Source organism: Macrotis lagotis, chromosome 3 (genome assembly GCF_037893015.1).
Source record: "Macrotis lagotis isolate mMagLag1 chromosome 3, bilby.v1.9.chrom.fasta, whole genome shotgun sequence".
NCBI lineage: Eukaryota > Metazoa > Chordata > Mammalia > Peramelemorphia > Peramelidae > Macrotis > Macrotis lagotis.
In genome coordinates, this window is record NC_133660.1 from 52377730 (window position 1) to 52391503 (window position 13774).

The following is a 13774-nucleotide window of genomic DNA, read 5'->3' on the forward strand; positions in this document are numbered from 1 at the left end:
TGGATAAAGCACCGGCCCTGGAGTCAGGAGTGCCTGGGTTCAAATCCGGTCTCAGACACTTAATAATGACCTAGCTGTGTGGTCTGGGGCAAGCCACTTAACCCCATTTGCACTGCCAAAATCTAAAAAACAAACAAACAAAAACACAAGAATATTAACTCTTAAGAGGGAATAGTCATTCAATAGGGAAATAAAAATAATGACAGCTTTGAAAATAACATTGAACTTTTTTTTCTATTCTGCTGTTTGTTCTGTTTTAGTGTTTGTTAAATTCAGAATTAAAAAATTAGAAAAAATTTGGACTTTCTCCTTGGAGGGGTTAGAATTCTGTCATTGCTCAATTAAGTGATTTGCCCAAGGTTACACTTCTGGTTAGTGGCAGAGGTGGATTAGTGTCTGCAATTCCTGTCTTTCTGTTCAAGATCCTTGCCTCTACACAACTATATACCTGAAACGACGTGGTAAATGTTTAACAACCAGGTCTCCAAAACACAAGACAAAACAAAGAAACCCCGCAAGACACAATGTTATGCTTAATGGATGGAACCTTTTTCTTCCCCATTTTCTTAAGTCTAGCTAATCAACAAAGCAATAAATCAAGCCCTAATTTGTAGCGTTTGCTGATTTTGGATGTTTATATCTTCATAATTTAGCAATCTCCTAGCCTCTAAGAGTTGCCTCCACTATGCTTCTGAGCTACCCAGGTAATATTTCAGATCTTAAGAAGACGCTTTTATTGAGTGCTAGCGTGTGTGTGTGTGTGTGTGTGTGTGTGTGTGTGTGTGTGTGTGTGTGTGTGTTTTCATCCTGGCCTTGGCCCCTCCTCTGCCCCCCACCCCCCACTGTCACGGGACTGGGGGAGGCCCGGAGCCGCGGCCCTCTCTCCTCCCGGAGCGGTGAAGGCTTCCTCCGGCCGGCGCCCACCCGGGGAGCGGCCGCTTGGCTTGGCCCGTGCGGGACAGCTGCCGTTGCGCCTGGGTGCCTTGGCCCGGGCCGAGGGCAGGAGAGGACGGGGCGGAGGGAGCCCGTCCCTCCGGTTTGCGTCCTGCCTCAGGTGCCCGGCCCATCCTGCCAGCCCCGGCCAGCAGGGCTGGGCGGAGCGGGCGGCTTCCCCGGGAGCGCGTGGAGGGAAGGGGAGCGCCCCAGTCGGCACCCCGAGTCGGGCCCTGGGCGTCGGCGCCTCTGCTACTGGAAGAAGCAGGGCAGAGGAGCCGGCGGCTGGGCTGCGCTGGCGGCTGAGGCTCACTTTGCAAAGCGAAACGTGATGCCCACGGAAGGGCAAGGACGGGAGGAAGGAAGGCAATAGCTGGGAAAACCCCGGAGCGCCCTGGCCAGGAAGGTGCCCCGTGCCCTTGCCTCCCCAGGGCCGGCGCTAGCGGCGAGGCCAACCGGAGGCGGCCCGGAGCATCTGGGAGTTTGGGCCTCCCCCAGGCTCTGGCTGGCTGGGAAACACGAGTGGGCTCAAAGTGGTGCGTGGCTCCGGGGCCCCGCAGAGGCGGAGAGCTCGGGGACCCACCCGCAACGCCGTCTGCTCAGCCTATTTTACAGGTAAGAAAATAAGCTGGCAGCAGCTCCAGGACTCGGACCCGGGGCGTCTGAAGGGAAGGTCTGGGTTTGGGGACTTTTCTGCGGAGTCCACCTCTTTCAGGAGGGCTCGGAGTCGTTATGGAAGAGCAGGGGTGCCGAAGAGCAGTGCCGCAAGGCCTGGGAGTTCGTGCTTGTAGGCAACTCCCCAAATGTCTCCAACATTTTCCACCAGTGCGGGACTGCGATGCTTAGAAATGATCCGGAGAGCAGCGAAGTTACAAAATACCCAGTCGGTCTAGAAGATTCGGTCCTGACCCCCCAGGCCAGCTCCGATCCGCTACTACACTGCTCGTTCACCTTAGTGGAGAAAGAAAGTGCGGAGCTTAATAAGGGAACACGAACTCAGGTTTCCTGACGCTTGGCTTTTCTTTGCTCTGCCCAGGGTTTTCTTTCCCCAGAGTGACCATGTCTGATTTTGTTAGCTTAGCACCTCTCCTTGAAAACTGTCTTCGAAGGCACCAAAGAGCATTGGTTTCCTCCAGACTTGCCTGGATCTGCTAATAGAAAGCAGCCTAGTTGAAAGATGGTCGATGTTTTTAGTAGCCCCCAAACCCCAGAAATAGGTTTCCAGTTACTCTTGGGCAACATTTATTGAGTAGAATTTTTTTGAATCTGGACTTTGGAAGATAGTTTATATATTTCTCTGTCTATACAAAGACAGACACAGATGGAAACAGCCACAGAGAGATAGATGATAGATGAGATAGTTGCTTTGTTCCCCAGCCTTTTTTTTACTGCAGGGTGAGAGGAATTAAGTCATAATTTTGGTGGAATTTTGATGGATGTTTTGACCAGGAGGATATCAAGTGTGCTTTTGCTAATACATTCAATTCATCAAACATTTATTATTCACCTACTGTGAATCAAGTGGTGGGGCAAGAGGTGTGAAGGGCACCTCATTTTGTTAAAGTGCTTTTTAGTGCCCTGGTAGATAGAATCTCTTAAGACTAGAGTTAGTTCTCGAGGAGTTGTCAGGGGGCATTGGAAATGACAACTGTAGATTAAAAAACAAAACAAAACACGGGGGTGGCGGAGTGGATAGAGAACTCAGGAGTCAGGAGTTCAGATTTGGCCTCAGACACTTAACAGTCACCCAGCTGTGTGACCTTCAGCAAGTCACTTAACCCCATTGCTTTGCAAAAACTAAAAACTAACAACAACAACAACAAAAAAAACCGAACCAGGAAAGGAACCCAAAGGACCCTCTCTACCCTTAAGTAGTTCTTGTTCTTTCTGAGGGCATGGTATAAACAGATAAATATAAAGCAATTAAGAATCTGAGCTATCCTTGGAAAGATAAGAATTCTAAAAGACAAGGATGAGGAGGGAGGGCATTCCAGGCATAAAGAATGGATCTAATTTGGGGAATAATCCATCATAAAGAGAAAAAAACTTATTTCAATGCACACAGTGTAAGGTAAGCAGAGGCAACCCTTGGGGGAGTTGTAAAGTTGACCAAGATTTTAGAATTTTCATTCTCCTCATTTTGGGCTCCTAACCCACCTTGTGACTCACTGTGTCCTCCTGCAATTCAACCTCCTTCTCCTTAGGAGGTAATAGGAAGGGCTCACAGATATCTAGTCCAGTTCTCTCTCTCTCTTCTCCTTCCCTCTCGCTCTCTCTGGCTCTCTAGCTCTTTTTTCTCTGTCTTTCTGTCTCTGATCTCTGTCGTTCTTTCTCTTCTCTGTCTTTATCTTTCTATCTCTGTGCTGTGTCTCTGAGATGAGTTCCCCTCCCCCTCTTTCCTTCCACTTTCCCCTTCTCTCTAATAGAGGAAGAACTAGAGACCCCCAAAATATATTGAGTGTCAAGGTCATTCAGGTAGCAAGTTGGAAAGGATCTGAAATCCTTAATTTACTGTGTTGATCTGTTGATCAGAGTAAGATTATCACAGCTAGACTGTCTTCATTTTAAGCCTCTTATCTCTACCTTTTGGTCCAGGTCTAGTGAAGTCAGTGAACCCCTTTTTCAGGATAATGTTTTTAAATGCATAAAATAAAATATATTACAAAGGAGACTATTGATTTTAAAATATATATTTCATTTTAACATTCATTTTTAATATTTGAGATCTAAATTCTTTCTCTAGCTTCTCTTCCACCCACTGAGATGGCAAGCAATATGATATCAATTATACATGTAAAGTTATGCAAAACACATTTATTATATCAGCCCCCTTGCCCCCCAAAACACACAAAAAATGGAAAAAAAGTTTGACTTGAACTGCACTAGGAAATCATCCATTTTCTCTCTGGAGTAGGTAGTATTTTTCATCATGAGTCTTGATCAAAGTAACTATGTTGCAAAGATTATGTTTCAATATAGCTGTTACAGTGTATATTGTTTACCTGGTCATTTCCCAGGTTTTATTGAAAACATCCTGTGCATCATTTCTTATAGCACAGCAGCATTCCATTATGATTATATACTATAACTTGTTCAGTCATTCCCCAATTAATGGGCATCCCCTCAATTTCCAATTCTTTGCAGTCATAAAAAAAGAACTGTTATTGGTATTTTTGTATATCTATAGGTATACTATATGCAAGCTATTATACTATGTGATGAGGGAGGGGAAATGAAAATTGACTCAAATATGCCCTTCAAGGATCTTAAAGAATTTGTTTATCTCCCCATCTAGGCACAATGATCCTGCTAAACAATGACATTATGATTCTCTGGTATTTTGCTTGTAGTGGTCAGGATTAAATGGGAAAATAATAGCATGAAATTAAAACCGGCCGTTAGCAAACTTTGATTAAATACTTCCCTAGGTAGGCTTACTCCTGATAAACATCTGGCTCAGTTTTTGAGTTTTTGGGAGATACAGGATTACCTGCTTTGACAGGAAAATGCATAATATTAGTGCTAGTCTATCATAAAAATACTGCATACAAAAGGATGCTCCCTGACCTCTAAGGGGCCAAACTGAATTGATGTAAACTTGGAAAACTAAAACCTCAGGCAACGAAAAAACAAAAAACCCCCATCAACCTGAAAATACCATGTAGCCATGTAACTCTGTTAACAAAGAAGATGGATTACAGTATAAGTCACTTTATTAAGTGGCTGAATGAATAAAGAGATATGACCAGGAAAGAGGTCATGACAGTTTTTTAAACCCTGATCTGTGTAGGAGCTTTCAGTGGTGAAACTCCCTCTAGCAATGCAGATCAGCTTCTGTTCTGTCCCTTGTGGTTTTATAGTGGAATTTCTTAATCTGGGATTAATTGACTTCCACAGGGTCAAATTTCGGGGGGTTGATAAATTTGGATGCAGAAAAATTACATCTTTATTTTTACTAACTTTTAACTGAAATTAATCATTTCCTTCAAGAATGAATGTGGGTGGGGTGGTTAGGTGGTGCAGTGGATAAAGCAGCGGCCCTGGAGTTGGGAGTACCTGGGTTCAAATCCTGTCTCAGACACTTAATATTTACCTATCTGTGTGACCTTGAGCAAGTTAGTTAACCCTTGCCCTGCAAAAAACCTAAAAAAACCCCCAATTAATTGAATACTCCTTTATTATTTTTTTAGGTTTTTTTTTTTTTGCAAGGCAAATGGGGTTAAGTGGCTTGCCCAAGGCCACAGCTAGGTAATTAAGTGTCTGAGATCAGATTTGAACCCAGGTACTCCTGACTCCAGGGCCGGTCGGGTGCTTTATCCACTGGGCCACCTAGCTGCCTCCTTTTTTTCCCCCTTATTAAAGAAAGATTTTATTTGAGTTTTACAATTTTTCTCCCAATCTTACTCCCCCCCCCACAGAAAGCAGTCTGTCATTCCTTATTTTGTTTCTTTGTTGTACATTGATCCAAATTGAGTGTGATGAGAGAGAAATCACATCCTTAAGGAAGAAACAAAAATTATAAGAGATAACAAGATCAGACAATAAGATATCATTTTTCCCCCCTAAATTAAAGGGAATAGTCCTTGAACTTTGTTCAAACTCCATGGTTCTTTATCTGGATACAGATGGTATTCTCCATTGCAGTCAGCCCAAAATTGTCCCTGGTTGTTGCACTGATGGAACGAGCAAGTCCATCAAGGTTGAACATCACCCCCATGTTAGGGTGCACAGTGTTTTTCTGGTTCTGCTTGTCTCACTCAGCATCGGTTCATGCAAATCCCTCCAGGCTTTCCTGAATTCCCATCCCTCCTGGTTTCTAATAGAATAATAGTGTTCCATGACATACATATACCACAGTTTGCTAAGTCATTCCCCAATTGAAGGACATTTACTTGATTTCCAATTCTTTGCCACTACAAACAGGGCTGCTATGAATATTTTTGTACAAGTGATATTTTTACCCTTTTTCATCATCTCTTCAGGGTATAGACCCAGTAGTGGTATTGCTGGGTCAAAGGGTATGCTCATTTTTGTTGCCCTTTGGATGTAGTTCCAAATTTCTCTCCAGAAAGGTTGGATGAGTTAATTGGATACTCTTTCTGATTTTATTGTTCTACTACAGATATAGATAGCAACTCCTTTTAGTCTCAATAGATTCCTCTTCCCTCTGTCAAACATTGTAATAGCAATAACAACAATAACACACTTGAATAGCACCCTTAGGAAATCAGTTAGTTACTGTTAACGACATTTTGCAAATGAGGAAGCTAAGACTTAGAAGTTAACTGATTTTCTTAAGTTAACACAGCTGCTAAGTGATTGAGGTGAGACTTGAACCAAATCTGATTCCAAATCCATTGTTTTTGATTATGGTAGTTTTCCCTTTCATATTAGTAGTAGTACAGATAACTGGCCTGTTAATGTGTTATAGCATGGGCTCTAAGTATAGCCATGGATGACAACTATATTGTAGTGGAAAGGACCGTTGAACTTGGAGTCAGAGGCAATGTCATATTGATCAAGTCATAGATTCATAGACTTAAGAGCTAGAAGTACCTTAGAGGTCCTCAGTTCATAATTAAAGAAACAGGGCTCAAAGTGATTAAAGCTAAAGTGATTTAAGGGCACATAGATTGCAAATTTCATTACGTGCCCTTTGGATTCAGAGTATCTAATGTAGTATCTAATATCCTCATATCTTAAGGCCTTAATTTTCATCATCTGTTAAACGAAGGGGTTGTAGTAGATTTATAACTCTTAAGAATTCTATGAAAGTCATCTAGAATCAAGGCATCTCTTCAGGTATGACAATTATTCCTTTTTTTATTTTGTCTTTTAAAAAATCTTACCTGGTTATCATACCTTTTTATCATTTTTGTGGGTCCAGGTTTCAGTTTCCAGGGTCAAAATTTATCATTTACATTTAAAGGAGATCAATTCCTGATTAAGGAGTATTCTCCTAAGAAAGTTCTCTCCAAATAAAATTTACAATGAATTCACCTATCCCATTTTATAGAATGCTAACTTCTTGAGGCACATCACTCTTGTAGTTCTAATTAGTTGTCTCATAATAAGCACCTAAGGCTTATTGGTTGATCTTATTTGGAGGAGGGTTTTTTTTTAGCTTTCATTTGCCAATTATTTATTAGTATTTTGAGATGATCACACTCTTTGGATTTTAAGCTGCCATTAGTTTGTTATAATGTATTCTCAGAGAACTCATGAAAATTCTTTAATTAAGCCAAGTAAAATAATAGTATTAAATTTATATTATCATTACTGTGTCATATTCATGATAATTGAATGAAGATAATTTTATCTTTGAACACCAAACAATATGCCCTATAAATAAAAGGGAACTTTGGATTAACTATACTACTAAATGTTATAAATGAATGAAAAGAAAAACCTGTTAGAGTGAGAGAAAATTGTACATTTTATTCACGAACCTTGCAAGATACATCTTACAAGATACAGGTACCTCACTCCTAGGTGTACCTCACTCAAAGTCAGGTAATTTATGTCTTCAGAAACTTTACCCTCCCTCTTGGATGTTCATAGGCTCTCAGAGTTTGAGTTACAATCTAAGAGGTCCACCCATTCCATGGCATGCTCCTAATTTGATCCCCCCCCCACATCATACTACGCATGATATGCTAAAGAACCCCAATCCAAACTCAGTAGCATTAGGTCAAGATCTCTAGGGCACTCTAGACTGTTGGGGTTTGGTATCCCTGGAATGGGATTAGGAAGACTCTTCCAGTCTTGTGATTGGCTGGGCCATTCCCCCTTTGTAATGGATTCCCTAAGGCTCCCCTCCACATCCTGTGAAGATCAACACCCTACATTTCTCACATAAACATCCTCTTTGGCATAGACAATTAAGATTTAATAACTTTTCTTTTTAAATTTTTTCTTTAGTTATATTCACATAACTACATAATAGGTTAAGATCAGTGATTCAGAAAAGAAACCTCAAGACTAGCCAGACCACCACTTCATTTTACAAATGAGGAACTGAAGTCTACAGAGGTTAAATAATTTTTGAAAAACATATAACAGTTTAAGACTTACGAAGTCATTGCCAGCAGACTTCCAGTTTTGTTATGTTACTTTTTATGCCCAAGTGATCAAGGAGAAAAAGCACAACATAAGATGTACCTTGGGGAGATAGAGGTGTTAGCAGCTTCAGGATTTTGTGGTAGACAGTTAATTTGTGGTACTTGTGGTTAGTGATAATTTTTTTTGGATGTTAATTCATCAGAAATAATTGATAAACAACTCTAGGATTCTATTTATAATTATAGTAGAAAGAATCACAATCATTTTCTTTCTCTTCAAGTCTTTTATTCATTTTTAATATACTTTTCCTTCTAAAAAATTCATTAGAAGCAGCATGATGTAGATAGAGAGCTAGACTAGAAGCCAGGATAACCTGGGTTAGAGTCCTAACTTTGACTTATCCTGGCTATGTTAACCAATTAATCTTTCTCTCTAGGCAACTCTTTTAAGGTCCTGACTTGTAGAGATGGTGAGTATTATCCAATACCAATAAAATCACAGGTCCAGTCCCTAACCCTATAAATGTTTGGTTGATACTTTAAAAAGTGTTCTGGTTATTTGACCTGCAAATCTGAAAATAAAACCCTTTTTCATAATAAAGAACTATTTAGAACATTGACCATGTCTGAGAGGATATGCCTCATTTTGCAATCTCTAACTGAGAAGAGGAACTTGACTTGCAAAGAGTGAGGATAAGCACATTCATCAGCGTTCTGAAAACTTTCAACACAGCCTAAGAACTTAATGGGCTCCCAGAATTATGTCAAGTTCTTTGGTTATTTGTCTTTGTGTTGCCAGGACTTCTCTTGTTGAATTGAATTGAATTTGTTTATTTTTTACAGGGCCCTGGGCTTTATTTTACTAAGCAGCTAAATTTAATCAGAAATGTGCTGTATATGTAACATTATTTCTTAACTTTGAACTCAAAAAAAATCTTGGGGAGAAAATTTTCAACAAAATTTTTTTAGTTTTAAAACTCACCTTCTTACTTGAAGAATTTATTTTAGTTCTTACAGGATTAGTTTATATTTGATGATCTAATAACTTTGTGATTCACTTGTTGACAGGTCTTCTTCTAATGCCCACCATGTCCAGTTTTGAAGATGCTGACACTGAGGAGACACTTACTTGCTTCCAAGTTACAGTCTATCATCCGAGCCAAGATCATAATCAGGTGTTTCAGGGACTGCATTTTTTCAATCGAGAAAAGCTGTCATCAATGGAAGTGGTAAAGTTTGGCCGGAGTCCCAACCTGTGTCGTTATACCTTTCAAGACAAACAAGTCTCTAGAGTTCAGTTTTCTCTCCAGCCATTTAAACATTTCAACAGTCAAGTCCTCTCATTTGAAATTAAAAACCTGAGTAAGAAAACCAGCCTGCTTGTGGGCAACATAGAACTTGGCTACCTCAATAAAATGGACCTTCCAGGCAGATGCATTGTTCGGTTTGGAGAATACCAATTCCTGATGGAGAAAGAAGATGGGGAGTCCTTGGAGTTTTTCGAGACACGCTTTGTGCTGGCCTCACGATCACTCTTAGAAGAAAGACATTATAGAAGGCCTGTACCTGAGAATGGCTTTTCTTCCTCCACTTTGCCTACCGAAATGGATGAAAATGAATAATGAACAAGTGAAGAAGATTGGAAATTCATTAAGGAAAGCAGGAAACCTGATGGATATGATTTGGACAGAATGAGTTGAACTTCAACAACATTTCTGTCTTCCATGTCATCTAATTGGGTATTTTTAAATCCGCTGCTTTGTTGCTGTTTTTTAAATTCTGCAGCTTTCTTGGACATTGAAGATCACCAGAGGCAGAAGCTCAGGACATTGACTGGATCAGTACTGAAGGACTTAGAGAAAAGCATTGATGGGAATTGCACAGGATATGTGTGTGTGTGTGTGTGTGTGTGTGTGTGTGTGTGTGTGTGTGTGTGTGGTTTATCTTATTTCATGACTTGTCAGAAGTGGCCAAAATGATATGAAGTATGATTAGCATAGTCATGTAGAGAAAAAGGAAAAGAGCAGGAAGACAGGCTGAGGTACTTCAGTATCATTCCCCCAAAATGTTCCAGGAAATCAAATGACCTTTCCATGGAGGATTTTTTTAACACATGGAAAAGAATTACACAGAATAGGTATGTATGGCAGAACCCACCAGCATGAATGACTTGGGTAGGGGGGTGGGGGGGGATACTGAATCCCATGAGAAGTATCTGATTCCTCCCTGGACTTAACTTATCCATTCCTTGACTAACAAGCTTTTAATGTATATTTGCTGTTATGCTTTAACAACAAACTAGGTGCTGTTTAGAATAAGGTATATAATCATTTAACTATGACAACTTAGAATAACCACTCACATTTATGATTTACAAAAGACCTTAATTCCATTGCCTTCCTCTATGGGTTATCCTCAATTTATCCTAACTTATTTTTATATAATTGTTTGAATGTCTTCTCAATTAGACTGTGACTTCCTTGAGAGTGAGTAGATATTGTCTTTTGTATGCTATATACTTTAGTATTCTAGGTGTTTATAAATGCTTGCTGACTGACTGAGTGGCTTCCCAACAATCCTGAGAGGTAGCACAGATCATAAATGCTCCTTTAAAAATGGGATGGTGGAAAATAAGCCTCTAAGAACTTGTGATTTGCTCACAGTTATAAAGCATGTGGTGGAGCAGTGACTGTGATGTAGATTTTCAGACTCTTTAGACCTTTGCTCTTTTAACTACATTGCTCTTGGATTAGATCTGTGATCTTGATCCTCCGATAATATAGATTACAGTCCATTTTATGCAGCCCTTGTCCATGTTTTCTTGTAACTCCACCACCAAGAAGTTCATCCCAGTTGATAGGAATCTTGATAGGAATTGCACGAATGGCAATGGAATATGCCAAGTCAATTAGTCACAATACCAGCTCATTTTTTCCTCCAACAGTAAATTTCTTTGACATCAAGATTACTAACAACAACCATTATCATTATTATTAATACAATCCAGTTCCTCCAGTAGTGAGCCTGTTTGTTGGCCTAATTGATGCATTGGTCATTGGAACAAGACTCTTACATTTCAAATATGAACATCTAAGCTAATGTTTAGAGTTGTTTTAAAACTTGATCCTTGGCACTGTTTTCAATGGCACTCATATCATGGAAATTAAATTTGCATCATTGCTTTCTTTGTTTCATAGCCAAAGAATTTATAACCAAGTATCTGGTCTCCTGATGATGAGCCTCTCCTTCCTTAACTAGGCTGGTTCTGCTGTAGAATGGCAGATGTAGTTTGTCATTGGTATTGTTTTCATAGCCTGTCCCAGTATTGAGCTCTGCTGTTCAATCCTTCAAGAATGCAGGGTCACCTCCACTCCACAATGAGCACATGGAAGTGAGTCTGTACTGTGCTGTCTTTCAGACCAGATGCTGCTTCATATTCATGAAGACCCTGGGAAAGGTCATGCTTACCCCTGAGGTAGATTTCATTTCACAGTGTGTAAAGTGTTGAAAGGAAGAAAGAGTGTTCAAAATAGTAATATATCAAAATGTTTTACTTCAGGATACAAAACCTCCACACATACCAATAGGTCATAAGTATGTAGTGCATGCCAATGGTGAGCTATCCAATATTGTTGTCTATCCTGGCAGCAGTCCCATATTAAATATTGACTTTGACCCCTGCCATGGTGGATTTGGATTTGGGGGACTTCCGTCTCTGAGGAAGTATCTAATCTACTTGAGATGGTCTCTGAAATTTGTGCTTTGATTTGCTCTTTGGTCTTTCTTGGATCAGAATAGTTCAAATTGAGGCAAATGCAGTTTCTTCCTACATTTGTATAACCAGTAAAAATGAAAGTCTTCTGTAATGCATGGTCAATTTTGGAAGAGTAGGGTCATCAGTGTTAAGAATGGGTTTTTCTGACTCTGATTGTTATGGGGAGCAGTAATTGAAACTCCTGGAAAAGGACTGCTTTAGACATTTCTCTATAAACAAATGCATAATGTGAATGTTTATAGTAAAGCAAAAGATTTTTTTAAACTGATTTTTTGGTTGTCTTTATTTAAAAGGAGCTGCTCTTCTTTTCTACTTCCAAGAGTGGAGAATAACTGTTGGATAGGAAAGAATGACATCTTGGGCTGATTCTTACTTCAGGATTATATATTCAAATATCTATCTATTTTTCCTGAACAAGTCAAAGAGTTCCAAATTTTGCCTAATTCCTTTAGGATGTTTATTTTCAAGTCACCATAATTTCTGGCTCTGATATGGCTCTTCCTGTAGGTTATTCATAGCAATTTAATTAAGGAGGTTATGCTTGGGAGTTTGATTCCTATGTGTTCTCTTTATTGCAATCAGATTGGAAAAAAAAATTAAAAAAAAAGTTTTTCCAAGGCCACGCACTGTAGTGTGTGATCCCACAAACAAAACAATGACCAAAATTAGAAAATAACATCTTTTTCAGGATTTCAGGATCACTAGTAATCCTTTCCAAAAGAGAGCAGTATGTCTTGAAGTATAAAACAGGGAAGTATATACTGGTCAAACAAGGCAACCAGGTGGCCCAGAAGATAGCATGCTGGGCCTGGTATCAGAAGATTCTTATTTATGAGTAGAAATCTGGTCTCAGACTCTTATGAGCTCCCTAGGCAAGTCACCTAACCCTATTTGTCTCAGTGTTCTTATCCTTCTAGAATAGAAGATTTTAGACAAGACTTGAAGAAACCAGGGAATTCAGGAAGTGGAGATGATGGAGAACATTCCAGATATGGGGGACATTTTAACTAAGAAGAGTATAAAGTGTATGTGGGGGAAGGTAAGGTGTAAGAATATATGGAACATAGGAGAGGTCCAGTTATGAAGGATTTAGATACAAAGCCTTTATATTTGATATTAGAGGTGATAAACAACATTGTATGGATTGTACCAAGCCCCTGTACATTAAAGGTTTTCCTGAATGATATTCGTGGTTGATCAAAAGAAACTGGCATAGAAACAGCGGAAAATTAAGTGATTGGATAATTCATATTACACAGAATATGTTTCTTGATGTTGGTCCTTTGTTCTGGAAGAGACCATGACATCAGGGATGTGAGGCCATGACATGCAAGTGAATTGGATTTAAGTGAGGGTGGAGTGTGCTTTCTCCTCCAGAGTCCTCTGGATCTAGTGGCCAGATATGGATCAGGACAACTGGAGATGACTCTGGTTGCATTGGAGACCTTGACCTTTTAATATTAAGGCCTTTAAACAAGTCTGTTTGATTGAAGCAAACACCCATGCTGTGATTAAGGCAGGTATGAAGTACAACTGGTTGAGTGGCCCAATGAGTTAGTCTAGTAAGTAGTTCACTGAAAATGCACAATAGGACTTAGTGTTGAAAAGGAGAACAAATTTGTTCAAAATTCAGCATTTAGTTAACTATTTAATCCACATAATACTTTTAGTCATATTTTAAATACCAATAAATTCCTAGTGATGCCATATGCCTGCAATTTATGTCAAAGAAAGAACCTTGAGAAGACTAAATGTTTCATGTTTCCAAAAAAAATGGAAAGATGCACATATATATATATATATATATATATATATGTATATACATATATATATATATGTATACACATATGAGCCACATTCAAGAAGGGATATAAAGGACATCACTAAGTATAAGTGACTAGAAAATGAGTGGTTCAGTCTTGTGGTGAGAATGAGGGATAATAGATCAATGCTGCACTGTTATACACAAAAATTTAAAAACCCCAAATTACGAAAGTCTCCAGGC

At 39.6% G+C, this 13774-nt stretch overlaps 1 protein-coding gene across 2 annotated transcripts; it reads left to right on the forward strand.

Annotated features, from left to right (window-relative positions):
* The first annotated feature begins 1430 nt into the window (after positions 1-1430).
* On the forward strand, positions 1431-9945 carry TIFA (TRAF interacting protein with forkhead associated domain). Of its 2 annotated transcripts, none has more exons than XM_074228701.1 (2): positions 1431-1548; positions 9063-9945. In XM_074228701.1, exon 2 carries the CDS (start codon positions 9074-9076, stop codon positions 9614-9616), a length of 543 nt encoding a protein of 180 aa, XP_074084802.1. In that variant the 5' UTR covers positions 1431-1548; positions 9063-9073; the 3' UTR covers positions 9617-9945. The 2 variants fall into 2 exon arrangements, with proteins under 2 accessions (XP_074084802.1, XP_074084803.1); XM_074228702.1 differs by lacking the exon at positions 1431-1548 and adding an exon at positions 8234-8464.
* The last annotated feature ends 3829 nt before the right edge of the window (positions 9946-13774 follow it).

Bases quoted from the DNA above. Each gene is read 5' to 3' on its own strand.
- TIFA (XM_074228701.1), top strand. From the start codon at position 9,074: ATGCCCACCATGTCCAGTTTTGAAGATGCTGACACTGAGGAGACACTT.